This window comes from Botryllus schlosseri, chromosome 3 (genome assembly GCF_051294905.1).
Source record: "Botryllus schlosseri isolate E-star chromosome 3, Bs_hap1, whole genome shotgun sequence".
Taxonomy (NCBI): Eukaryota; Metazoa; Chordata; class Ascidiacea; order Stolidobranchia; family Styelidae; genus Botryllus; species Botryllus schlosseri.
The window spans coordinates 36,552,259-36,578,678 of record NC_137238.1 but is presented as its reverse complement, the minus strand read 5'-3'; the positions used below and the strand labels follow the sequence as shown (position 1 = coordinate 36,578,678).

At 39.0% G+C, this 26,420-nt stretch overlaps 3 protein-coding genes across 4 annotated transcripts in view; 1 reads left to right on the top strand and 2 right to left on the bottom strand.

Annotated features, from left to right (window-relative positions):
- The window catches only part of LOC145436463 (putative mitochondrial import inner membrane translocase subunit Tim8 A-B), a 246,314-nt gene that overhangs the window by 34,420 nt on the left and 185,474 nt on the right, over positions 1 to 26,420 (bottom strand). The gene's annotated exons all lie outside the window — the stretch shown is intronic.
- On the top strand, positions 235 to 5,909 carry LOC145436441 (3-keto-steroid reductase/17-beta-hydroxysteroid dehydrogenase 7-like). Its single transcript, XM_080313786.1, has 7 exons — positions 235 to 381; positions 536 to 748; positions 803 to 883; positions 2,621 to 2,735; positions 3,381 to 3,505; positions 4,040 to 4,220; positions 5,404 to 5,909. The coding sequence occupies exons 1-7, from the start codon at positions 338 to 340 to the stop codon at positions 5,647 to 5,649; spliced, it is 1,005 nt and encodes a 334-aa protein (XP_080169912.1). The 5' UTR covers positions 235 to 337; the 3' UTR covers positions 5,650 to 5,909.
- Positions 8,826 to 15,558, bottom strand: LOC145436440 (prolyl 4-hydroxylase subunit alpha-1-like). Its single transcript, XM_080313785.1, has 5 exons — positions 15,285 to 15,558; positions 13,005 to 13,183; positions 12,412 to 12,605; positions 11,476 to 11,659; positions 8,826 to 10,393 (listed from the first exon to the last, which is right to left on the bottom strand). The coding sequence occupies exons 1-5, from the start codon at positions 15,511 to 15,513 to the stop codon at positions 9,581 to 9,583; spliced, it is 1,599 nt and encodes a 532-aa protein (XP_080169911.1). The 5' UTR covers positions 15,514 to 15,558; the 3' UTR covers positions 8,826 to 9,580.

Here is a 26,420-nt window from a genome sequence, read left to right as displayed (position 1 = left end):
AAAATAACTTTTTTCCTCGGATTCCGGTGATTCACCGATTAAATTGTCAGATTACCCAAAAAACGGCGCACACAAAATATGGTTCAATTTTATGGGTTTGACAGAAAAATTTGAATTGAAAAAAAAAAAATTCGTCATAGGGTAACCCGGTAATTTAATCAGTGAATCGCTGGAACCCGAAAAAAAAGTTATTTCTGAACACTCAGCCCTACTGAATAGACATTTGCAGTTTGTTTCACACATGGTGCGATCTATTGAATTTTTTTCACGACCTACCGTTTTCTGCATTTTTTCATATTAGATTTATAGCAGAATTGTTAGTTTACCTACTGCCATAATGGACCTGCCAACAAAAGTAATCGTAATCACTGGCGGTACAAGGTAGGTGCATTTTTTTTAAGTTCAGTCAACGCTGACCATCTCCATTTCATTTGTTGATTGGATTTGCTTTTAAAATTGAATTGACATTAAACTAAAAAATTTTGATTTAAGATAACTTTGAAAAAATGAAATTTTTATAAATTATTTCTTGCAGCGGAATTGGACTCAGTCTTCTGGAGCGTTTGCTGCTGGAGACAAAGTCAAAGTTCGTGCTGCGTATCTGCATACTGTGTCGTAACATGGAAAAAGGCAGATTCGTCCGGGGCACCCTGTCCCAGTCGCATAGATCGGCCGAAATCGAACTGGTCAAGATGGACACCGCGGACGTAAAGTCTGTGCTGCAGGCCGCGAAAGTTGTGTTGGACTTGTGAGAATTGTTTTTGTTGCATTTTCAGGTTTCAATGCTTTGCAATATTTGTAGGTATGAGAGGATCGATTATCTTTATCTAAACGCCGGAATATTGCCGATTAAAGGATTAGATCTCACTGCGTTGATAAGCAGGTTTGTATTTTCCTCAATTTATTGTTTTTCTGAAAATGCCGCAGAACTGTATAGTGCGAAACGAGCTCAGCTTGCTGTGCGGACAATTTCCAGTCTCGTGCTTTTGGGAATGAACTATGCTCTGATATGAACTGGAATTGGTTCAATCAAGTTTTCGTTAATTCAGTAATTCTAATCTAATCTAATTAATGAAACGTTTCTATGCTCTCAATTTCGTTCGAATTTAATTTCTGCCTTCTCTGAAAATGCTACAGGAGATCTTCACAGATATAATTCTGATCTAATTTGTAAAAATCTGTTCATCTATAACTTTAATTCATAGTCTAATTCGGGAAATACTGTATAGTTATAGTTCTAATTTAATTCGGAAAAATCTGTATTGCTATAACCAGGGTTGCCATCGACACGGACCCAAAAATAAGGACAGCAGAAAAATTAGACTAGCATGAAAAAGCGTTTTTGAACGTGCCTCATGGATATCACGACATCTAGGTTTACCTTTACTCAGGGCCGAAACAGCACTTCGTCAGCCCCCCCCCCTAAAAAAAACGTTGGTCTTGCCCCCCATAGGGTGATAAACCAAACTTTTTCACCTCGTTGTTATTAGAGGCGTCAACCCAAATCGAAAAAAGCTGTACACCAAGTTTAAACAAAATCATTTTTGAGCGTATGGAGCAAGAACTCCAGTAACAATGCTTGTAGTCCGGTCCTGGCCGAAAACTTAATTGCGATGTTGGGATCGGGGAGTATTCCTCTGAACAATTGCGATGTACAATCGCTGGTGAGGAATGGCTGCTGGTGTTTGACAGTATGGAAGGCCCAGGTACCCTCTGCAGCAGCTGCCTTATCGTCTGTGGTCGTTGGTGCTGATCAACTTGTGGAAAAAGTATTTGACTGGCTCAAACTAATCACTCTGAAACACTTCTTATGTTTTGGGGTATCAATGTGAGTTGAAATAGCGGTCTTTCCTATGGCCTCCAGGTTAATGTCACAATTACAGATATTGCAATGTGCGAAACACTCGCCCTTCAAGCTTCGTCAGATACCTTTGAATTCTCGCTCATAATCGTCACGAAAAACGTTTTTACGCCCGTTCATTTTAACTAATCAGATTTAGCCTTATTAGCAGCTAAAACTATGTGCGCAAGTGCAATATAATTTAGAAAAATTTATCAAATGCTTAATTGCTTTACTACTTTTTAACCAATGTGTCGACTGCACTGCGCCTTTTTTCACTACGCAATAAATGCTGCCGTCCCCACATCTTGAGCTTATTCTGCTGTAGACCAAACAGCAGGAACCAGGTACTGCTGTTTACTGCTAAAATGACGTCTGCTGTGATAGCTTGGTACAGACGAAACCACTCACTGCCCTAGCTATCTCATCACTTAGAAGTCATAAAATCTCGACGCAAAAGCATAATTTTAGAATATTATGCAACACAGATACCTGAGGAAAACGATCGAAGTTCTGTGGTGGTTGAAAATAAGACAAAATAAGGACGGAAGTCGAAAATAAGGACAAATCTTAGAAATAAGGACGGTATGGCAACCCTGGCTATAACTCTAATTCTAGTCTAATTATGGAAAAACTGTATAGTTGTAATTCTAAATCTAATATAATTATGAAAAGCTGAAAATTTTCAAGCTACCCAACTCTGATAGTGAAACATCTTTGAAAGGACACGAAACTCTACTGAGTTTATAAACTATTCCTGTTTTGTGCCACATTTTTCAGCGATATTATGACCAGATTGAGAACGGGGGAACATATTTTGAAGCAAGAAAACTCTCTGAACAAGTACGGCGTACCAAACGTCTTTGCCACCAATGTACTAGGACATTTCATGTTGGTATGTTTAACAAAATCTACAGATTTGCAACTTGCATGCAGACTTGAAGAACTTGATAATTGAAGTTGTGAAATTACACTGATTAAAGCGAAAATAATTTGAGTCTACTATATTTAGTGAAGTGTTCCCGGAAAATGCTACAGGACAGCTGTACAGTAAGGGTCTTCAAATAAGGACTTTTTTTCTCAAATCGTACTGGCTACTTGATAAAATTGTTAGGTTACCTAATTTAAGCCTACAAACCAAATTTGGTTCAATTCCAACCAGTAGCCGCATTGCTACAGGAGAAGAAAGTTTCTATTTATTATATAAAAATAAATAACAAAAAATTTGAAAATTTTCTGTTCACCCCATGAAATTGTTAGGCTGTCTATAGAAATAAAGCTCACGAAATTTGACTCAATTCCAACCAGTGGAACCGGAGTTATTGTCAAAAAATTTTGGATTTGAATAAAATAACAGGCCTATTTACGGTGGCCAATTCTTTAATTATTTATTATAGTCGCGCCCACCGTAAATACTATTTTATTTGAATCCAAATTTTTCAACATCAATAACTCCGCTTCCGCTGGTTGTAATTGAGCCAAATTTTTGAACCTATTCCAGTTTAATCACAGAGATGACAAATTTCTTAACCGTGTTCAGTTTGAAGAGCTGCAACCAGTTTTAACCTCGGGAGAAGAAGACGTTCGCTCGCACGTGATTTGGACTACATCGAATAATGCCGTGGAAAGATCGTTCAGCATGGACGATATTACATGCGCTCATGGGTAAAAGAGATGGACAGCTAGATAATTTTAATCTTCTCCAAATTAGATTAGAATTAGAATAGCTGCAGTTGCAAAAAAACTTGTTAGTTGAATTGTGGGGATCGGCGACTAGATAATTTCAGCTTTTCCAAATTAGATTAGAATTAGAATTGCTGCATTTGCAAAAAAAACTTGTAAATTGAATTGCAGAGATCGGCGACTAGATTGTTTCAGCTTTTCCAAATTGGATTAGAATTGGAATTGCTGCGTTTGCAAGAAATTTGTAAATTTCATTGCACAGATGGACAACTAGGTAATTTTCAGCTTTTCCGAATTAGATTACAATTTGAATATTACAATTTGATAGCTGCAGTTTTTTTTCCAAATTAACTCAGAATTGGAATTACTGAATTTGCCAAAATTTTGAAATTCAATCAAATTCCGCATTAAAAAGAAATGCGTTTTGAGTAAATTTTAAAAATTACTTGAATTCAGACGTTAGGAACAAATTTTGGATTCCAATCTCATATCTTGACTAGATTCGCTGTTTTTCAGCACCATGCCGTACGGTAGTTCAAAGTATGTGATCAACGCGTTGAGCGTGCACATTAACAATACAAAGAACGCAAAGGGATGTTACAGCTCTCTGGCAGAACCGGGCCTGTGTGTTACTGGTATGAATGGAAATTTCCTGCCCGGATGGCTATGGTCACTTGTCATCTTTTTATTTACGCTGGTGAGTGTTGCAGTATCGTAAGTTTCATCTCGTAGAGTCGAGTCCGAGTCGTGGTATTATGACTCAAGTTCAAGTCATTGCGTTGACTGCTCAGTTTCCTGTTAAAGTCTTGCTAAAAGCAAATTTTTCAACTCTGTTTGGTGATATCTGGGGCGATTTTTTTTTACATGTCAAAACATGTCAAAATTGTTCACAAAGTTAAACTTTTCTGCAACCTGCATTTCGTTTGTATCGTAGATTTTGCACTGTCGGTGAACTTATCATTTGACATTTTACGGCTTGTAGCCTACTTTATAGGCCTACTGTTGTAGACGGGCCCATTCCTCATTGCAAATCATGAACATTCAAATGAAACAAATAGGTTGACATGGTGTTGTGCTCAACGTACCGCAATATGCTAACTGAAGCAAGACTGCGTGGGCATTGCTTCTTATATGAAGAACTGCATGATGAAAAATTGTGTTGTAGACAACATTGTTAGAATGCAGCAACACGGTTTGTCTCCAGCAGTGTACGCACAACTTGAGTGTTGTCAGCCAAGAACTGCTGCTGTTGAACGTTCTTTCTCCATTCTTGGCAAGCTACTTAGTAAGTAGAGACGCTTTCTACCCGAGAATGTAGGAAAGTATCTTTCGTTGTACTACATTTTTTAAAATTATTTCTACCATAATGCGTAATGTAGCTACTGGAATTCTTCATACAGCCAGATTTCGTTAAAATAAAGTTTTTTCGTGTAAAAATGTGTCAGTTTTTGAGGCAAAGAAGTTTTTTTTCAGGCCAAACTACTTCGTAAGGACATACAGTTCCAACCAGAAATGAAGATAAGTAGTACAATTCTAACATTATGTGGGAAAACACTTAATTTGCATACGTTAGGTCAAATTTGGTCAAAATTACGATTTTTAAGGTAAAAAGATGTCAAAATCTTTCGTTTTTTAGGTAAAAAATGATCGCGCTAATGATATCCAATGGTTCGCATTTGTTATATACTAATTCCACTTATTTTTAGCAGTTTCTTGTCGCATTTTCAAGCACCAGTACCAATCGACGAAATCCCAATAGTGTGGTTACTTTACTATACTTCGAAATTACAATGAAATGTCGGTCTTGACCGTCTGAGTCTCGAGTCGTACGACTTGGTCCTAGTCGAGCACATTTAACCCTGAACATTTCCATATTTCAGCTCCGAATTATTATGAACCACATGACTCTGTCAGCGTACAATGGATCTGAATCGCTGGTGTGGCTGTTTGATCAAAACCCGCGCAAGTTGAACAAAAGATCGCAATACGAGAGCGCCGTGAATATATACAACCGGGCGTACGTTCGAAAATGCGTTCTCGGAATCAAGCCGTCGGAGGCTGAACTCGTTTATGACAAAATGGTCGAAATTAGTGGAAATATCAGGGAACAAATACACGAGACTTGATATAATATCGCGATTTTGACATGTTTCAGCAATATTTTGAGAATTATTCGTGTACGTTCGTTCGTAACTTAGTTCGCTGAAAATCTTGGTACTGTGATTCATTCCTAGACGGGAATTTTCCTTAAAACTGTGCTTGACAAATTTAACACTGTTGAGTCAAGACTTGTGTTCTGCATATATGTTGATATTCGAACAGCATATTCCTGAACTATTTGTTTCATAATTGTCCGATAATAAAAGGAAATCCTTGATACTGTGAAGGCCAGGGTTGTTACCAAGTCGCAAGTCAATCTCGCTTTTATAGTTTTGACTCGAGTCATTTTCAAGTCACCACGGAGTCCAAGTCAGTGAGTAGAGGGTCAAGTCTGAGTCATATGAGTTGAAAATTGTGGATTGAACTATAAACTAAACGCTATATAGCGTTTAGTTCATAGTTCAATCCACAATTTTCAACTCTGCTCAAGTGATATAGAATGGCTCGCATTCATAATATCGTAATTTTACAGTCTTGACGGTTTCTGGCCCTATTTTCTAGGTATTAGAACTAGAGGTCGACCGACATTAATTTTTGCAGGCCGATAACGATTACACTGGTCAACAAAATGAAATAAAAATTTTTGGCAGAACGTCTGAGAGGCGTTTCTGGGGTTTTTCGAGGTTGCTGATTACGAATATCGCACTAGCTTCGCCAGATTGGCTCTTGTTCAGAAGATATTTATACCCTTAAAAAAGCCCAAAATTACTGTATTTACCATTGAATATTTCACTTGATGGAAAGGAAATCGTAGTTTTTTCTAATTTTGTACTGTGCATAAATAGATGATCTCCTACGAAGAACCCTCATGTTGTTTTCAGTCATTCGATCCATATTAACATGACCTGCTGCGAAATATTTGTTTGTCAGGCCTAAAATTGTACTCTTGCACAACGGAAATACATTACATATTCACCGGTATCAATTGGTCATTCTGCCAAGAGGAGTATATAGCTATAAAATTTGTCCATGAAAAGCTTAAATCCAATACTCATTACTCAAATGCGTCTCATTTCTTTTGACTTGTGAAAGGATAATTTCCCGCTGAGTCAACAAAGTGGGTATGCCAAGTATCCCTATCACCGGGAAGCTGAAATCTGGTATCTTTGATAGATTTCAGATTCGAATGAAAGATTCCAACTTCATATTTGGAAGGAGTTCACTGCGTGGATTTCTTGAGATTGAGGACACAGAGCATTGAATTTCCAATATTATTGAATTTTTTATACATAAAATATCGGCCATCAAAGGCAGATATCGATAATCGGCCAGGTCGATAATCGGTCGACCCTAATCGGGACTGATAGACGAAATGCCAATTATGTGGTGACCTTCGCAGTTACAATGAAATGTCTGTCTTGGCCGTCCTAGTGTAGAGTCATACACAATGACTTGAGTACAAGTCGAGTCAATACAAGTTGATATGAGCTCAACTATACCAGTACTTGGACCGGTCCTTTTCACCCCAACGACATTTTTGAAACCTCCTCATTGAACACCACACTGTTCGCTGATGATACTCACCTCTTCTCTTCCGCATCTTCGACGGCAGAGCTGGATGCCCTGACTGGTGACCAAATGCCCAAAGTCCATGAGTGGACGGCCCAGAACAACCTTTGCATAAACGCCTCGAAATCGCAATTGCTGACAGTAAATTCAAAAAATAATCTAACCGTTAATATCGCTGGTCAGCCCGTTTCCAACACAGATAATGCCAAATATCTCGGAGTTTTACTGGACTCGAACATGTCCTGGAAGAGTCATATTCAGTCCCTAGAAACTAAATTATCACCGAAGTGCGGCCTGTTCTACAGTAGGGCTCTTCAAAAATGACTTTTTTTTCTCAAATCGTATTGGCTACTTGATAAAATTGTTAGGTTACCTAATTTAAGCCTACACACAAAATTTGGTTCAATTCTAGCCAGTAACCGCTTTGCTACAGGAGAAGAAAGTTTCTATTTATTATATAAAAATAAATAATAAAAAATTTGAAAATTTTCTGTTCACCCCATGAAAGTGTTAGGCTGTCTATAGAAACGATGCTCACCAAATTTCGTTCAATTCCAACGAGTAGAAGCGGAGTTATTGCCGTCGAAAAATTTGGATTTGAATAAAGTAGTATTTACGGTGACCGATTCTTTGTTTATTTATTATAGTTGTGCTCACCGTAAATACTATTTTATCCAAATCCAAATTTTTCGACGGCAATATCTCCGCTTCCACTGGTTGGAATTGAACGAAATTTGGTGAGGATCGAAATACAAGCAATTACTACTAAATAAATACAGTCCATCCTCAAGATTACCGGACCACGACTGACCTATCGATCTCGCTTCCCATGACATGCCGCCCTATTTCTTGTCGCATTCTTTTTCTATACTATCTTCTTTACTTTCATTCAGTGTGCATGTCGCCTCTTTACATCGCCTAGGCCAAGGTGGGTGTCCGATTCCATAGACAACTCCTAGTCGCTTCGACATCTTCCTTTCTCTTCATTGTATCGCATTTTTGTGGTGTATTGAACTGATAAAATTGCTAATAAACCAATGATGAACTAGCAATTCAGCCAGAACTAGTAACTCAAACACGCAGTTGTTTTCAATTGCGTTTCATATAGAAAAAAGGCACACGTTGGCAAAAACACGCGATTACATACAAGAGGCTCGCATTAAATGCAGGAGTGTAATAATTAGCAGTGAGCACGCTGTACAGCCGATAAAATAAATACTGACAAAAGGCATATAGAGACACACAAAATATTCCGCAAAATTTCGATGGAAATTCACGTGATCCAATTTGCTACATTGACGCTTAGTAATGAGAAATATTGACGATGGTGTGAGATATTAAGACTATTTCAAGTTTATGAACGAAATATAAATTCACACTTCATTTTTAAGTACCGATACTCAAATATACACATTTTAAGGTGAGTTGGCTGCGTGGTATATATGCATAAGAAAGTGATTACAAATTGTGGTTTAATACAAAAGCACTATACTTGATTATTATCATTCTGTATCATCGTACAATGAAAAGCTATGTACAATAAAGTCAGTTAGCTATTGTGTAATGTAGATGTAGATGTATCAAAACGGGATCAGTTACGAGGGCTGAACAAGGCCAGTATTCACAATATCAATCAAAATCCAGACTGCAAGAGAAATATAGAAATAATATGACGGTTATTGGCAGTTTTAGAAACTCGTTGATTCAAAAAATATCCAAATCTCAATATATACATAAAAAAGGGATTATAGCATGATACCAAAGCGCTATAGGTTGATTATTAGCGTGCTACAATACATTGAAGTCGGTTAGCTATAGTGTAGTGTAGGCTACATTAGATTTGTTAAAGAGAAACTTTTTCTGCTGATTCCGAGGATTCACTGATGTAAGTGTTATGTTGGCCCCAAAAAACGCTGCACACCAAATTTGGCTCAATTCCAACTAGTACACGTGAAGTTTTTGAATTCATTATAATATTTTCACTTCCCAACTGGTAGAATCGAAGTTATTGCAGTTGAAAGTTTTGTATTTGAAAATGTAGTATTGGCGGCGGGTAATCCAGAATTATTAACGAAAAACTCAAATAACCTCGCGTCCACAGGCTGGAATTGAGTCAAATTTCATGGGGTGAATAGTAAAATATGAAATATTTTATATTCAATTCAAAATTTTTAAACACCTGTGCGTTCACATCTCGCAGTAGGACTCGAGCTAAATTTGGTGTGCAGCGTTTTTAGACAACCAAAAATTCAATCAGTGAGGTTCGGCAATCCCGAAATAAAGTAATTTTACAACAACCCTTAGCGGCTAGCAGTGTTCACAGATCAAAAGTTCCAAGCACAGGTTTCCGATAAATATATTCCGAGAGAAACACGCCGAGACATCGGTTCAAAAAATTCGATTCTCTGAGCCTGGACTCAACCCGCATGGCCTCCTCAATTCCTGCCCCCTCTCGTGAATCCATTTGTTCCCCACCCATTTCACCCCTGTAAGAACGGGGCAAGCCGCGTGCCTAGTGCGTAAATCGCCGTCCCCACTGGGTAACAAGTTATACCAAAAAACCGCGCTGCCTTTGATAGGTTTTGCTGCTATTTTCGGGTGTAAAAACACAGTGGAACCTCCGTATTCAATGTCAGTTAGATAAAACAACATAGTAGCTATTCTGTTTCCGACTTTTTTCTCGAAACTACCTTTTTCTCTGCGCCTTGCAAAATCATAATGCGGTTCATACTGACCACCCACTCCATAATTGGCAATTTGTAGTTCTTCCGCGGTCTTCATAGTAAGGCTAGTAGCTGCTTCAATTCTATCGCTAACACGTTGAACAATGGCAGATTCTTCATCTTTAAGCCAAGCGCTTTTGCTGACTCGATAAGGAGCGTGTTCTAAGACCCCTGTAACAGGGTTTTGGACGGTGGCACGGTTTAACCTTGGTTTTGCGGCTGATTTTATGAAATCCATCTCGTGTTCCGAGAGAATGTCGTAAAACCGAACTATGTGCGGTCTGCGGTACATTTCTTCCATTTTCAAAGGTTGTAGAACCAGTAGAGGGTTGTTGTTGTCCCAAAAGTAGCATTTCAGCTGTTTTTCGATGTTTTCGGGGAGGGGATCGCCGCCTTCGCGGCATAGGCGTTCGTACAAGGTACGCTCGGGCAGGAAATGGTCCGTGTTGCGTTTCAAAGATTGTTTCCCGAAAGAGTCCTGATAATAGAGAAAGAGGTTATATTTATTGCGACTAGGGCGGTTATTTTTGGGTAAAATATCGGAAAAATTTAAAATCTTGACGCCAAAATATTTTTTTGACAACTGACGACAAAACATCTTGTCCGTTTGAGAGAGAAAATCTATTCATTGTCGCTAGGGCGGCCATTTTATAACCGAAAAAAAAATGAAAAATGGGGGATTATTCGACAATAAAACTCTTTTTTACCGACTAATTTTCGACAAAATGTACCTCCAGTGGATAAGAGAGGGAGTCTATTTACACTAGGGAGATTATTTTCTGACAATGAAGTGAAAATATTCGACCAACAATTGACAAATTCGACATTTTTTGACTTGAAAAACAATTTTTAAACAAATTTTTGAGAAAAGAAGTCAAGTGGTTAAGAGAGAGGATTAATTATTCATCACTAGTACGATTTTTTATTATCTAAAACAAAACGAAATTGACCTAAGAATGGAAAATCTTATTTTTGATAATAAAAAACTTTTTGAAATAAGACGTCCAGCTGTTAACAGATAGAATCTATTCATCTTCACTAGCAAACGGCTTTTTGACCTAAAATTGAAAATGTGACATTGTTTTGACATTGAAAAACTATTTTTTGACAAAAGATTGAAACTAGTTGATAGGGGGAATAATTTATCGTCACTGGGGCAATCATTTTTTGACAAAAATTTTAACAGAAAGCTTAAAAGTCATGCATCTGCTCATATTAAAAAAGATTTTTGACAAAAAAGCTCGAGTAGTTGAAAGAGAGAATTCAATTATCATCGCTGGGGCAATTATTTTTTACCTAAAATACAAAACATTTTGACCAAAAACTTATCATTCTTTGACATGTAAAAACTGTTTTCTGACAAAATTTTCGAGAAAAGAGCTCAAGTGCTCAAGAAAAGAATTCATTTATCATCACGAGGATGATTTCTTTGGGTAAAAAACGAAAAAATTTGACCTGAAAATGGGAGAGTTTGTCAATTTTTGATGTTAATCAGCAGTGATATGCAATATCGATGGCAAAACTTACTAAAGTACTTTAAAAATGTAGAATTATTCTCACCAGCGGTACAAATCCGTCGTCTCCCTTCTTCTTAGCTTTCAACAGGGACTTGTAATATTGGTGGTTGCCACGGATACGAGCATGGGTCGGGTCTATGCTCAGCATTTCCGAGGTGAGATCGTAAGCCTCGTCGAATATGCTCAGTTGCGAGAGAGAGTAGGCGAGATGGTCCAGCACTTCAAATCTTGAGAAAATGACTCGAGTCAATCTTTGTATTGACTCGACTTGGACTCGAGTCATTGCACATGACTTGAACCAAGTCATATGACTCGAGACTCAGACAAACATTGTCATTTCAAAGAATAGTAAAATGACCACGGGATTTCGTCTATTGGTACTGCTACTTGAAAATGCGACCAGAAACTGGTAAAAATGAGGAAAATTGGTATATTATAAATGCGAACCATTCGATATCACCAAACAGAGTTATAAAAAATGGGTTTAACAAGACTTTAACTGGAAACTGAGCAGTCAACACAATGACTTGTACTCGGACTCGAGTCATAATACCATGACTCGAACTCGAACCACTGCTCGCAGACTTGGACTTGACTCGGTGGTGAATCGAAAATGACTCGACTTGACTCGAGTCAAATCTATAAAATTGAGATTGACTTGTGACTCGGAGCCTTGCGACTTGGTTACAACCTGGTGAACGCACATGAGTTTGAAAATTTTGAATTTAATATAAAAAAAAAATTCAAATATTACTGTCAGCCCCATGAAAATGTTTAAGTTGTCTACAAAAACCACGCAAAATAAATTTGGCACAACTCCAACCCGCAGAAGCTAAGTTTTTTGAGTTTTTCATTAATCATTCTGGGATTAGTCCTACCCACTGTTCAGTAATTTAATTTAAATGTAATTTGCATAAGCTGAAAATATTTTAGTTGCCCAATTTTGTATCAAACTTTTGAAACCAATCTCAGAGCATACCTATCATGAGACATGTCTCCCTTTAGAATCCTGGAATCAGCCTCTCTCATCCACAGCGCGCAGTGATAATAATCCTCCTCTAAATAGGCAGTTCTTCCTATTTTAAAGCAATCTTCCGCGGTCAAGGATTCCGTGGCTGTCGCGTTTTTTATTTTTCCTTCCGCCAAATCGCGAGTGTCCAGCTCGTAGGTGTCCTGGTGATGAAATAAACAAGGTTCAAACTTCATGCCAGCCAGAGTGGTATTGACTCGAGCCATGACTCAAATTCCAATTCCATGGCTATAATTCCAATTCTGATGTAATCTAGTAAAAAGTATGTGGCTATAATTTAAATTCTAATCTAATTTGAAAATAAACTGTGCAGCTATGATTCTAATTCTAATCTAGCATGGAAGAAGAACTGTGCGGCTATAATTCTAATTCTAATTCAATTTGAAAAAAAAACTGTGTGGCTACAATTCTAATTCTAATCTAATTTGGAAAAACTGTTAACTAGTGTAATTGTAATTCTAAACAAATTTGGAAAACCTGAAGATTTTCTGGTTGTCCAATCCTGTCTATCCGATTGGTTAATAACAGTCCGTTCAACATACTTGAAGTCTCATAATTGCTTTCGCAGTGCCTTCGATATCTTCATCGTTCGGGAGACGCGATCTCTTTTCTGTGATCAGATTAATGAGAGCTTGCGACGTGTTCCCGTGTATCACAGATTCCATTTCGTCCCATTCTTTTTTCAGTCTTTTCATGAGATGGTACTGATTGACGGGGTGGCCTGTGGTATATCGCTTTGGTTAGAATCGCGTCACGCCAAATTTCTTATCTATTTAGCTATGGCAATCATCATTGGATGTTCACCATAAACACACTAGAATTTATGGCGTTCAACATGATAATCAACTGTATATACTAGAATATTGATATTTAAATGAACTCGAATATTTTCATCAGCAACTAGTAGAGAATTGGAAAGAACATTGTATATCAACAATCACACCAACCAAATATGATGTCACTGGCATGAAATTTGTTATGTTCATGGGCGGCCCCGATTGGTGATGGTCATGGAAGAACGTACATTACAGACTGTTGGACTAATTAAAGCGAAATGCTGGTAATTTAATTAATTCCTGTAAATGTTGCAATTGAACTCTACAACCGACGGAAATAACTGTGTAGCTATATTTCTAATATTATTGTAATTTGAAAAAAAAGTGCAACTATAATTCTAACTCTGGTCTAATTTGGAAAAAAATGTGTAGTCCAGCCTCGCTACGAATCTAATTCTAGTCTAATTTGGAAAAAAACTACCACATGTAGCGATAATTTTAATTCCGATCTAGTTTGGAACCCAAAAAACTGTAGCTATAATTCAAATTCTAGTCTGATTTGGAAAAAAACTGAGGTGCTATAATTCTAACTGAGGTCGAATTTGGAAAAACAATGTCTAGCTATCTTTCTAATTCCAATCTAATTTGGAAACTAGATGATAATTTTCTAGTTCATCAAGACTGCCAACCAGTGTTCTCTCTAATTTTTTACGGAGAGCAATTCTTCAATCATTTATTACAGTTTGCCCACCGTAAATACTATTTTATTCAAATCCAAATTTTTCGACATCAATAACTCCGCTTCCGCTGGTTGGAATTGAGCCAAATTTGGTGAACACCGTTTCTATGGACAGCCGAACAATTTCATGGGGTGAGCAGAAAATTTTTAAATTTTTTGAAATCATTTTTATATAATAAGGAAAAAACTTTCTTCTCGTGTAGCAATGCAGCTACTGGTTGGAATTGAACCAAATTTGGTGTGCAGGCTTCAATTAGGTAACATAACAGTTTTATCAAGTAGCCATTAGAATTTGAGAAAAAAGTAATTTTTGAACACCCCCAATGTTCATTGTTCAAGGGCAGCCCTGATTGGTGACGGTCATATCTCTGTGCGGTGACCGGTGAACTCGGCCCATGACGAACTCGGCCTATTGAACTCGGCCCATGACGAACTCGGCCCATGACGAACTCGGCCTATGACCAACTCGGCCCGTGGGGAATTTCTTAGTATTAATGATTATAAACGTCGTAAATTGTATTATTTGTCGGAGAACATGGTTAATTTGGGAGTGATGGACATGTCGTACGAATGCTATTCCCACTGGGGGGGGCAGTATTGCAGTTCTCGGTTAGGGTTAGGGTTATGACGAACTCGGCCCATGGTGAACTCGGCCTTCGGCGAACTCGGCCCATGGTGAATTTGTTAATAAAAATTATTATAAATGTCGTGAATTGTATTAATTATGTGGAGACAATAGTGAATTGCCTGGACAGAAAAATAACTCCTCGCACCAACTCAACTATTAATGTGAATTATATTACGGTACATAATTATATTATTATCAGGTGATTAGGAGGTTAGGGTTATGATTAGGGTTAGGGTTAGGGTTTGGATTAGGGTTATGATTAGGGTTAGGGTTAGGATTAGGGTTAGGTTAGGGTTATGATTAGGGTTAGGTTAGGGTTAGGATTAGGTTAGGGTTAAGGTTATGACGGCAGCAAGTAAAACTTCCAATTCCCAGAACTGCAATACTGCCCCCTCCCCTCCCCCCCCAGTGGGAATAGCATTCGTACGACATGTCCATCACTCCCAAATTAACCATTTTCTCCGACAAATAATACAATTTACCACGTTTATAATCATTAATACTAAGAAATACCCCACGGGCCGAGTTGGTCATAGGCCGAGTTCGTCATAGGCCGAGTTCGTCATGGGCCGAGTTCATTAGGCCGAGTTCGTCATGGGCCAAGTTCACTGGCAATCCTTTGTGCGTACCTATGTAAACCAGATCATAAATTTGTTGGAAAATACGAAAATATCACCACCTAAGAATTTCTCCAAGTTGTTTCCTCTTTGCTCCGCTCTCGATTTTAATTGCAACGCGACATCCTTCAGCTTTTCCAATTTCGCTTCCTCTGCCGCTATAAATTCTCTCAGAGACGATATTAAATCCAATTCCTCCGACACCAAGTCCTCCATGTGTCCGATGGACGAATACCATTCGCCACATGTGATCTGCACGATCAGACTCAGTGCGATCAGAGACTTGAACATGATTAAAGGTATGGTCGGTATTACGCTGTGTATAGAAAAATGATAGCCGAGTTAGGTGATATATTATATATATTAGGTGAATCAATGATAAATATTCAAGACATGGACAATTCTAGTTGTATAATTAGATTAATTGAAGTAAAATGTCGGTAATCTAACTCAAATTTCTAGTTTTCCTGAAAATTTTACAGGAAAATTGCATAGTGTTAAAACGAGCCAAGCTTGGTGTACAGTATAGGTCTGTTCAAAAATAACATTTTTTCTCAAATCTTACTGGCTACTTGATAAAATTGTTTGGTTACCTAAAAAACACGCTGCACACCAATTTCGGCTCAATTCAAATCAGTCGAAGATATATATGTTATTGATGTTCAAATTTACGATTTCAAATCATAGTATGTATGCTGGGTAGATCTATAGTAAATATTCAAAGAATTTGCTATCGTAAATACTATATATTCCAAATCCAAAATTTTGAACTCCCAATAACTCGGCTTCTGTTGTGGCTGGAATCAACCAAATTTGTTGTGCATCGTTTTTTCAGACAACCTTACAATTTCATGGGGTTAGCCAGAGTAAAATTTGAAATTTTTTTGGATTAATTCCAAATTTTCTGCTTCAATAACTTCGCTTCCGCTGATTGGAATTGAGCCAAAATTGGTGTGCAGCGATTTTTAGGTAACCTAACAATTTCATCAAGTAGCCAGTAAAATTTGAAAACAAAAGGAGTTATTTTGAACAGACCTACGTAGCTATAATTCTAATTTTAATCTATATACTTTAGAGAAGCTTTAAATTTTTTAGTTGTACAATTCAAGTAGAAGTAGTGTCGTAAATTTCTACTGAATTACAAGTACAAAACGTAGCGATCTCTAAAACCAATTCAAGTGTAGAAGCATAAAATGGAAGTTCTAGAAAGTGCGCAAGTATTATGAAGCAGATTTCACAAACAAAAGTGATTCCAGGCTTGTCTTCGCCTATGCTTGGTCAATAGACTTCACCGAGATTTATCATTTCCTTGCTAATCACGCGGTCTCACAGTTATTTTCAAGCTCCATATAATGCCAACTAACAAGGCCAAAGTCCGTCAGTTAGTCATCTTACTCATCTATAATAATTCACAACCACCTGCAGCTATTATTGTTATTCTTTTGCAAGCTTACAAATACAAGACGTTGGAGCCATAATTAGGTTCACAGGTCACAAGCTATCAAATACATAGCGTAGGGCGGTTTACGTGTGTTCAGAACGCAGTTATAAAGGGAAAAATACTAGTCTAATTAAAACAGTTAATTTTGCGCGAATTCTGTCACCGATTTGTCATCTCTATGTTCAACCTGGGATAACAGTCGCACAACGATTTGCCGACAGCAATATCTACTCCGAGCACGGACGTATTGAAACAGTGCGTCAATGCTGTTATCACTGAGCGATAGAACGCTCCTTTTTATGAATCTCTGCTATAGCGCATTTTGAACGTGCATTGCCGAACCGCCAGTCCGTGCCTTCTGAAATCAGCATAGCGTATTATAGAATGATGTGGCGTTCGGTCGGTTGCTTGCGACGAGAAAGCTCACGCTTCGTCGAGCGAAAGCAATGTCTCGCAAAACGGGACGCGTGTCGGATTCTGGACGTTGCATTGATCAATACCTAAACGAGGGTGACCCCAATATCGCTGTTTCTCTCTAAATGCAGTGATCAATTTATCGAATCGCTTTTTAACGCTCACGAATCACGTTTACGGAAGTAGCGGTTGTACAAATACGTGTTATCTTGTAGAATATTACTTTTGATTCATGGTACATGCCTATTCTTTCCGTCGCCAAGGCCCCGCAGTTGGGTATCATGTTCAAAGACTACTCCAAGTACCTTGACTCCTTTCGCAACCTTCCTCTCTTTTCATTGTATCGCAATCTTGTGGTGCATTGATCCGATAAAATTATTAATAATAAACTGAACTGAACTAATCTGGTATTACCAAACTACGTCTGTGCGGCACATATCTTCATGCAGCGCGACTCAGTTTTAATGTTTAAAATAAGGCATGCAGACGAGTAGCCTATATGCGACTGCTTCGAAACGTCAACACCGAAAATACGATCAAATAGGCGAAAAGTTTATATTGTGGTAGGCTATATGTGCTTGATTGAAAAACTCTACAAGTCGCATCGGCTCCATATGTTATCGCAATTTTGTGGTGTTTCGAATTTATTAACAAACTGAGCTGAGCTGAGTAGGCTACTGCTATCGTCGGTACCATAAAAAGTCTCCATCTCACCTAGGCCCGGGATGGCTTCGCTAATATAGATCGCAATCGACGTAATGAGCACCCCTGGGTTAGGTCCTGTGAATCGCATTGAAATAAATAAATAATGACAGTCGCCTGACGCTTTGAAACTGGTTTGTGCGTCTGAAAACAATAAAATTGATACTGATACGTGGCACTGTAAATAAAAACGGCACTGAGGGAATATGCGCACGACACGTTAAACGGATATAGTGTTTTATGAGCTAGATCTGTCAGTAATTGATTGGCCTTTCATAAAAGGTCCAAGTAGGCTACACGAGTCTCCGAGTAGGTAGCGTATGAGAATCCACACAGTTGTCAATCTAAAGCAGTCATTTACGTTCTCTTGCAAAAAGAGTTTTAGTAAATCAATTGAAATACGCAATGACATATCATTGCTGGCATAGGCTACTCGAAAAGAACAAGATCGGACAATCGGGTACTAAAAGCCGAGGTGGATGCCAGACGGTAGGCCCAACTGCTGATCGTTTCGACATCATCCTATGTCTTCATTAATCGCATTGTGCCTTGTATAGGCCTATCGCATATTACATTGTGCGTCTTGATCAGGTGAAAATATAAAATCCCTGCCATTAGTACGAATATTACAAATACGATGTCTCCATAACTACTGAGCTACAATATAAGCATTTGGTTAGCGCTTTTTTCTGATATAGACTCGTATGACTAGCTCAAATACAGATGTCTCCGTCTCTCCGATCAGCTATACCGTCCAGACCGCAAACGCGTATAATTGTATATTATAGTCGGGACTGTACGGCTTTTATTTCTGTTGGTGTACCGATGACTGCAGTAGTAATCCAGAAACTGTGACCCTATCGTTGCCAACAATAATTCGGCAACCGACTAAATGTGGGTTGCGAATCTAGTGGTGAACGTTTTCCTTTCTCAGCACTACATTGCGAATCAACAAAGCCGCTGTACAAAAGGAAAGGAAATTCGCGAATATTAGTCAGTCGGTCTGTCATTTGATACCTATACTACACCAAAACACCACAATTTTGCGTGAAAAAATATGGGCGGCTGTCGAAACGACTTGAAGTAGTCTTTTAATCAGACATTGGCCAATCAATCCATAGCTTTCAATACAATATCCATTGTAGAATAATATTTATTAACTCGAAGACTTTTCGGGTGCCTCTTTTCAAGAGTGATCGGCACACGGGATTTGAACAGATTTAAAAGCAAAACCAAAAAGGCAAAGTATGACGCAACAATCAAAATCACAAACCATGAAATTCGCATTGTACCAATGGCAACAATAACAAACTATGAAGTATACGGACATACGGTACTATAGTAGCAGCACAATTTGTAAATAAACAATTACACGCACGGAACAACACGCACTAATGAGAAATTTGTAGGTTATAGAGGAAATCTTTTTGTCTGCATAAAATAGGTTTGCTCAACTGAATAATAGTAGACTCCAACACTTTTAAATGAAACACAGATCTACCACGCGCAATGACAGTGAACATATTGTCATCATAGTGCTGTGCACAGGCAAGGTTTTCACTCAGATGCTGACCAATTGACGAAGCATATGCTTGGTAATCATCATAGCAGTCTGTTTTTGCAGCCAATTTGCACTGACGTGCGAGCTCCGTGCGATCATTTGCGCAAGTTTTTGACCGAATCAATTTTGGGATATGCTGCTTAATACGCTCAAACAATCTTTGAGATGTACGTCCTACATACCTACTATCACAGTGGCACTTGTATTGGTAAACAACATTACTTGCATCAAAGGCAGGAAGTACAAGCTCAATCCTTTTACAACAGTGGTATCTTACGTTTGGTGGTATCTCGCGACCCAAAGTCTGTCACGTCAAAAAGAATGCATTTTTAATATTAGTATGCTACGTTTTTACGGATATATTTGACATAGAGAACGTGCAGACAAACAGCTATGAATGAAACATATGACGCAAGCGATTTCAGATTGGCGTGAATTATTATTATTTTCCCATGTCGGTCGCATTTGTAGGCCTACTGCATTTGTGCGACTGCTGTCTACTTGGGTTGCAAGGACGGGACTATTTCTTGCCGACCATATCAATATCAAAGGTTTGGCCGACCTGCGGCGGTCAATTTTGGCCAAGGTTTTATCGCTGGTGATCTTATCCACTTTGCTCGGCCGCGTGTTGGTCAAAACACTATGTCTTCATGTGTCCCGGTGCGGAAGGGGTTGGACTCCAAATAGCCTACCTTTGTATCATAGTCACCCGAGTCGAATGGAGAAAGATGATTTCTTCAAGTACTGAAATTATACGTACCTTTTGCCACTAAGACTTGAGACGATACCATTCTCCACTGAGAAAAGTTGTAAACCACGATTGACCATGACCATATATACAGGGCATGGTATGGTATGGTATGGAACGAGAATTTTCCATACTCCATACTTGCCTTACTCTCTCCATACCATACTTGCAATTTTCCATACCATACCAACATTGTTCCATACCATACTTTCCATACATTCCATACTTTCAAATACCTCAATATCATAAGTATAGTACCTTTTATAGCACCTATATTATTGATATTTCGGATGTCATTATTGCTTAAACTAGCGAATCTAATGCGAATCTAAGTACTGGTAATAGTTTTACAGAGCCTGTTTTGGTGAGGTTTAGTTCACGGTGGTGAGGTGCCGTGTACGTCTACTCTACAGCTTCCGCGAGCAAAATGAGATAGTGAGCAGATTGTTATCTAGTACTGTCCATAAAAGGGGCCGGCAACCTACGGCCGGCGGGCCGGATGCGGCCCGAAACAAGATTTTTTCCGGCCCGCGGACAGTTTCCCGTCTTACATAATCACTTGCCTAAACGTCAAATTTTAGTGACTGTATGTTATTATATAGGTGTGCGCACTGTGCAGCGTGCGATAGTGGAGGTTACGCGTAAGTTCGTCGAAGCGAGAAGACTTGCATTATCGGCATTCGCGATGTGCTGAACCCTAATGAATTTATTCTTGGTAAATTTTGGGTACCGGGCTTATCAAACGCTTTGAAATCTTAATTAAGGATTGCACCGTGAGTTATTTGATTAGAAAGAACCAGACACGGCGGTGCCTGTATGACATTGCTATTCTCAAATCAACCTTGTAGTCATTATCGGCGAGAAATGGCTTTGAAGTGACATTGCTGTCGATAAAATACATTCATTAAATACGATTTATTCCTTGTATACATGGGCGAATAATTTATCCATTCAGCATTCCGGCCCGCCAAGTACCTAATTTCCCTATTTCCGGCCTGCCGACTGGAGAAGTTGTCCGCCCCTGCTCCATGCATATCATCTCATTTCTGGTACATTGGCATGAGGCACATGCAAGTTTGAAGTAAATACTCGCAAAATAATTGGCCTGACTGCCCATCCAACAAGTCGCTGCTGAAGAGATTCGGCGTCCTAAACATAGAAGATATGCGGAAACTAGAAATCGCCAAGTTTATGTATCAGTTCCACTGCGGTCGTTGCCCCGAATATTTCAATGACTTCTTTACCTCGGAATCAAAAGCGCACAAGTACAACACACGCGCGTCCACGTCGTCCAAATATCATATGATCGATCGAAAAGATCATCGCTCTATCAAATATGCCGGACCTGATGTGTGGAACAGTATCCCGCCGGCCATCCGACAGTCGACGAGCATGTCCACATTCAAGTCGAAATACAAGCAATTACTACTAAATAAATACAGTCCATCCTCAAGATTACCGGACCACGACTGACCTATCGATCTCGCTTCCCATGACATGCCGCCCTATTTATTGTCGCTTTCTTTTTCTATACTATCTTCTTTACTTTCATTCAGTGTGCATGCCTCCTCTTTACATCGCCTAGGCCAAGGTGGGTGTCAGATTCCATAGACTGCTCCTTGTCGCTTCGACACCTTCCTGTCTTTTCATTGTATCGCATTTTTTGTGGTGTATTGAACTGATAAAATTGCTAATAAACCAATGATGATGATGATAGTATAGGCGCACCCATAAAATATCCCAGCTGCAGGCAATCTGCAGCGATCTGCATGATTGTTAGTACAGCATTTGGTCGGGGTTAGCGTGGCGAGAATTCCAAAGTTACATCTACCCCACTCCCTGATCTATAATCCTAATGCGAGATCGTTTGAAATATGACCAATAAGATATCTCGGTATGTAAATAGTATAGATGTGCGGACAATGTTTCGGAAGAAATGTAATTATCAATCACATTGAGCATTTAGTTCGTTGCATCATATTCATGATTGCTTGTAAGCTGTCGTCACTCAAGGAATGAGGTAGTTGGAGTAGCCTACATTACCAATTATTGCGCCACATGACAGACTCTACTCGGAGATGTCGTGTCTCTCGACTCGACAGAATATCGGATCAACTTTACTGCTGTCATTATTACATCACAAAATCAAGTCATTCCAAGTGCTCCTAAAACCGTTGCACGAGCGTGTATTTGTTCCTACACAGCCTTCAATAGTTCACGTTCACACATAACAAAAGCGATCGACGATCGTATTCCGTGAACAACGAACAACGTACGCTTCATGAAGCTTGCACAGATCACGATAAAATGTATAAAGCACCAATGTATGGAAGTATGGAAATGTCGTTCCATACCATAGATTAAAATCTTCCATTCCATACCATACTTGCATTGTTCCATATTCCATACCAAAATATCGATCCATACCATACCATACTTCCATACCATACCATACCTTACCATGCCCTGATAGCAGGATACGAAACATGTAGTTTGCGGACGTGAGTCTTGGCGTTGGTGTGGTAGTATGCAGAGTTTTGGGCAGGAGGCGCATGGAAATCTGACATGCATGGCTAACATATTGTCTAATGACCGCAGTATCAATATTATTGTACTGTGAACGAGAGGTGGTATGCATTTCTATATTCACGAAGAACTAGAAGTATACGTTGTAAATTTCTACTCGATCACAAGTAGGTGTATTTCCTAGACGTATATGTTCAAACTACGTCCAGTAGAAGTCTAAAATGAAATGTCTATAAAGCACTAAGAGGGAAAGACTAAACTTTTGGTGTTACTCGGAGGCAGGGTTGTAACCAAGTCACAAGGCTCCGAGTCACAAGTCAATCTCTATAGTTTTGACTCGAGTCAAGTCGAGTCATTTTCAATTCACCACCGAGTCAAGTCAGAGTGCAAGTCAGCTATAGTAGAGGGTCGAGTCCGCGTCATAGTGTTTTGACTCGCGTCCTTCCAAGTCATTATGTTCACTGTTCGATTTTCAGTTCAATCTTTGCTCGGGTGATATAGAATGGCTCGAATTCACAATATAGTAATTTACCTCAGTCTTAACAGTTTCTGGTCATATTCTCCAAGGATCAGTACTGATAGACGAAATGCCAAAAATGTGGTGACTTTACTATTCTTCGAAGTTACAATGAAATGTCTGTCTCGGCCGCCCTAGTCTCGAGTCATATGACTTATTGGTTCGAGTCGCGCACACTGACTCCAGTACAAGTCTAGTCAAAACACAAATTGACTGGAGTCGAGTCATTTTACACGTTTGAAAAAACGACTCGGGCCAAGTTGAGTCAACAAAAATTCGTGACTCGATTAGAATTAGAATTACTGATTTCGTGAAAACCTGGAAATTAAATCATGTTCATCTTCATAAGCAGGAGAAAGGAAAACGTCTGTACAGAGCAAGCTTGGCTCGTTTCGCACTATGCAGTTCGTCTCCTGTACAGCATTTTCTGGAAAACCAGCAATTAGATTATAACTAGAGCATAGATATATTTCAAAAATTAGATTATAATCAGAATTAGAGCAAAGAAACATTTAACAAATCTTCAAAAAATGACTCGTGTCAAATTTGGTTTATTGGTGTGCATCGTTTTATTAGGCAACCTAACAATTTAATCAGTGAATCCTCGGAATCGAAAAACTCGAAAAAAGTTATTTTTCAACAACCCCGAACATATATAATCTTAAAATCGCGAATAGTTGGAATAAAGATAACGCCAGATCCTGATTCGACACCCCCAATCAAAACACGGCACGAAAATCGTGTTCACCGGTGATTCGATGCAGCAGTACAATCGAAAATACCATCGCCGTGTCGTATGTTTGGTCATCATCAGAAAAAGGATGATAATTGTCACTCTGCCTAGATTCATGGGTTTTGGTTTGTTGGGGATGTGAAGTAGTCAGTTATAAAGATGGGCAAAGGATATTATGCATATTGTGATGTGACGTGAAAATATGTCACATTCTTCAAGAAAATTTCCCTCCAGATGCAGTCTTCTCGCCATCGTTATATTGTCATGTGTTCAATGCTCAAGTTCAAGAAAGCAAATGAATGTAGTTGTTCTGACTTTTCCATGTAATCGACTGCTGCAATCTTAATCGCGCAGTTCAGAAGTAATCATAATCGCAGTCGATTACACTGATGCAGTGATCGCCCCCTGCACCTGTCACGTACGGGTTAAAAATACTTCCATGTGACCCCCAACACCACCCAGATACCACGATATACCTATACCCCACTAGATGAATAGGGATTGTAGTACCCTATTTAAGACTAACATTATAGCAGTAGAGTCAGAGTGTCCATGACGATATTTTGCAAATAGGGTGTAGGCCTATGTATGCTGATAGCCTATTACAGTATGTACGCCTACTTAGTGTGTAGCTGAGTATCGCATGTGAGATTGATTACTTACGTGTTGATTGGAGTTTAGGCGGACGGACGTGTATAGTACAATTGGCCGGCAGATTACGTGCTATGGTGGAAAGAGAGAGGTCGACTTTTGTTGTTGTGTTGCTGTTGTGTCTTCGTGATAATTTCTGTTTTAGTCTTTGTAATGAACTTGGCATAAGCGATCACAGATACGCTAGCGAAGTACGATGGGTTGGGCGATATCACAACCTGGATAAATCAAGCGAAACTGGCTGAAGATTTCCTACAACTCGAGGATTTTACTGTCGCAAATCCAATGTTTCTTCACGGCAATGCATTTGCTGTGTACGAACGAATACCCGAGACTGAAAATAGTGATGTATCTCGCATCGATGGGAACGACAATCACCAGGTATTGAAATTGTCTGTGGTCGTAGGGTTGCTGAAAGCGTGCTTCAGATAACGACGACGCCAACGGTGAAGAAGTTGAAATTGACCGAGATCTTATCAATAGCACGTGCCGTCGTTAACGATCATGAGCTGGATGGGATCGAGATGTGCGCCGTTGCTACTTCGTATGACAAAGCCAGAAGAGTGTGATGTTTTCTGTATATGACGGAACGCATTTTGGAAAGTTCTGTGAATGAATTGAATGTTTTCTTTGCGATGAAAGCGGACGCATTGCTCGATACTGCCAGAAAGTTGGCCGGCGGCTGGGAGGCGCCGGTGTGACTTTGGAGGATGAGAGATGATGAATGGTGGTGATGAAGAGCGACATTCATCACGCTGGAATAAACCTTTGTGTGGCACATGTTCAGTGTTGCCCCGGCCGCTGAGTATCGCACGTGAGATTGATTGCTTGCGTATTATTGGAGTTTAGGCGGACGGACGTGTAGGCCTGCAACTGGCCGGCAAATCACATGCGACGGTGGGAGAGAGGACGACATTTGTTGTTGTGCCTTTGTGGCACTTTATGTTGTAATCTTTGTAAATAACTTCGCATATACTTGACCAAAATTTTCGCAGACGTTTTACGCCACATCAATCACCGCCTACACTGTAACTTGTATGGTAAATTCAACGTGCTAATATTCACTGCCTCCAGTGTATCTAGGGCTGCATGTAAAACAAAACTGTGTTATAAAACAGTTTGCTTAAAACGGTGTATAATTATGCCATAATTGTTTAAATGCTTGAAAAATAACATGTGATATGAGCCTATACGGGCGATTTTCACCCAATATAGTCGAGGTATACGATACGGAGTGGCCGGAATCCTCGAAATCTTCGCCGGTTCAACAGTTATATCCAGTAGATATATAGATCATTGGTACGAAATGGGTGTTCTGATGATGATAACCGCCGAACGTAAAATGTTTACCGTTCGTGTTCTCATTAATAATCTTATTGGTCTGTTTATGACAATGGTCAGAAGCCCGTTACGTCGAAGGAGTCATATTTACCCTATATTTTCAATTGCCCATATGCTAATCAACTATGACGTCAAAATTAAAGATTCGTGACGCCATGGCTAGAAAAAAGTATGAAAAACATGTTTTAAGCAAGTGCCGAGTTTTAAATATGTTTGTTTCGATTGCAACCCCAAGTGACTACCTCTTTTTATAGCTAATTGATTGTTCTGAGAAATGGGTGACTTTTTCCAACCGTCCATTCCTTGGTGTGATTAGGGTTGCATTTAAAACAAAAATCAATTTAAAACAAACATGTTTAAATCAAGGCCCTAATTTAAAACATGTTTTTATTGTTTTTCATGTTTTTTTCAAGCCATGACGTCACGGATATTTAACTGTGACGTCATAGTGGATTGACTTTGACAATTGAAAATATAGGGTAAAAATAGCTACCATTGCTGTTGAACCGACTATTTTGAGAGTTCCAAGTTCCAACCATTCCGATATACGTCGGCTACATCGTG

Bases quoted from the DNA above. Each gene is read 5' to 3' on its own strand.
- LOC145436441 (XM_080313786.1), top strand. From the start codon at position 338: ATGGACCTGCCAACAAAAGTAATCGTAATCACTGGCGGTACAAG. The intron at 382-535 runs GTAGGTGCATTT...TATTTCTTGCAG, and splicing joins GTAATCACTGGCGGTACAAG to CGGAATTGGACTCAGTCTTC. The intron at 3,506-4,039 runs GTAAAAGAGATG...GCTGTTTTTCAG, and splicing joins GATATTACATGCGCTCATGG to CACCATGCCGTACGGTAGTT.
- LOC145436440 (XM_080313785.1), bottom strand. From the start codon at position 15,513: ATGTTCAAGTCTCTGATCGCACTGAGTCTGATCGTGCAGATCACATGT. The intron at 12,606-13,004 runs GTATGTTGAACG...TTTCATCACCAG, and splicing joins AAGCAATTATGAGACTTCAA to GACACCTACGAGCTGGACAC. The intron at 10,394-11,475 runs GTGAGAATAATT...CTCTATTATCAG, and splicing joins ACGACGGATTTGTACCGCTG to GACTCTTTCGGGAAACAATC.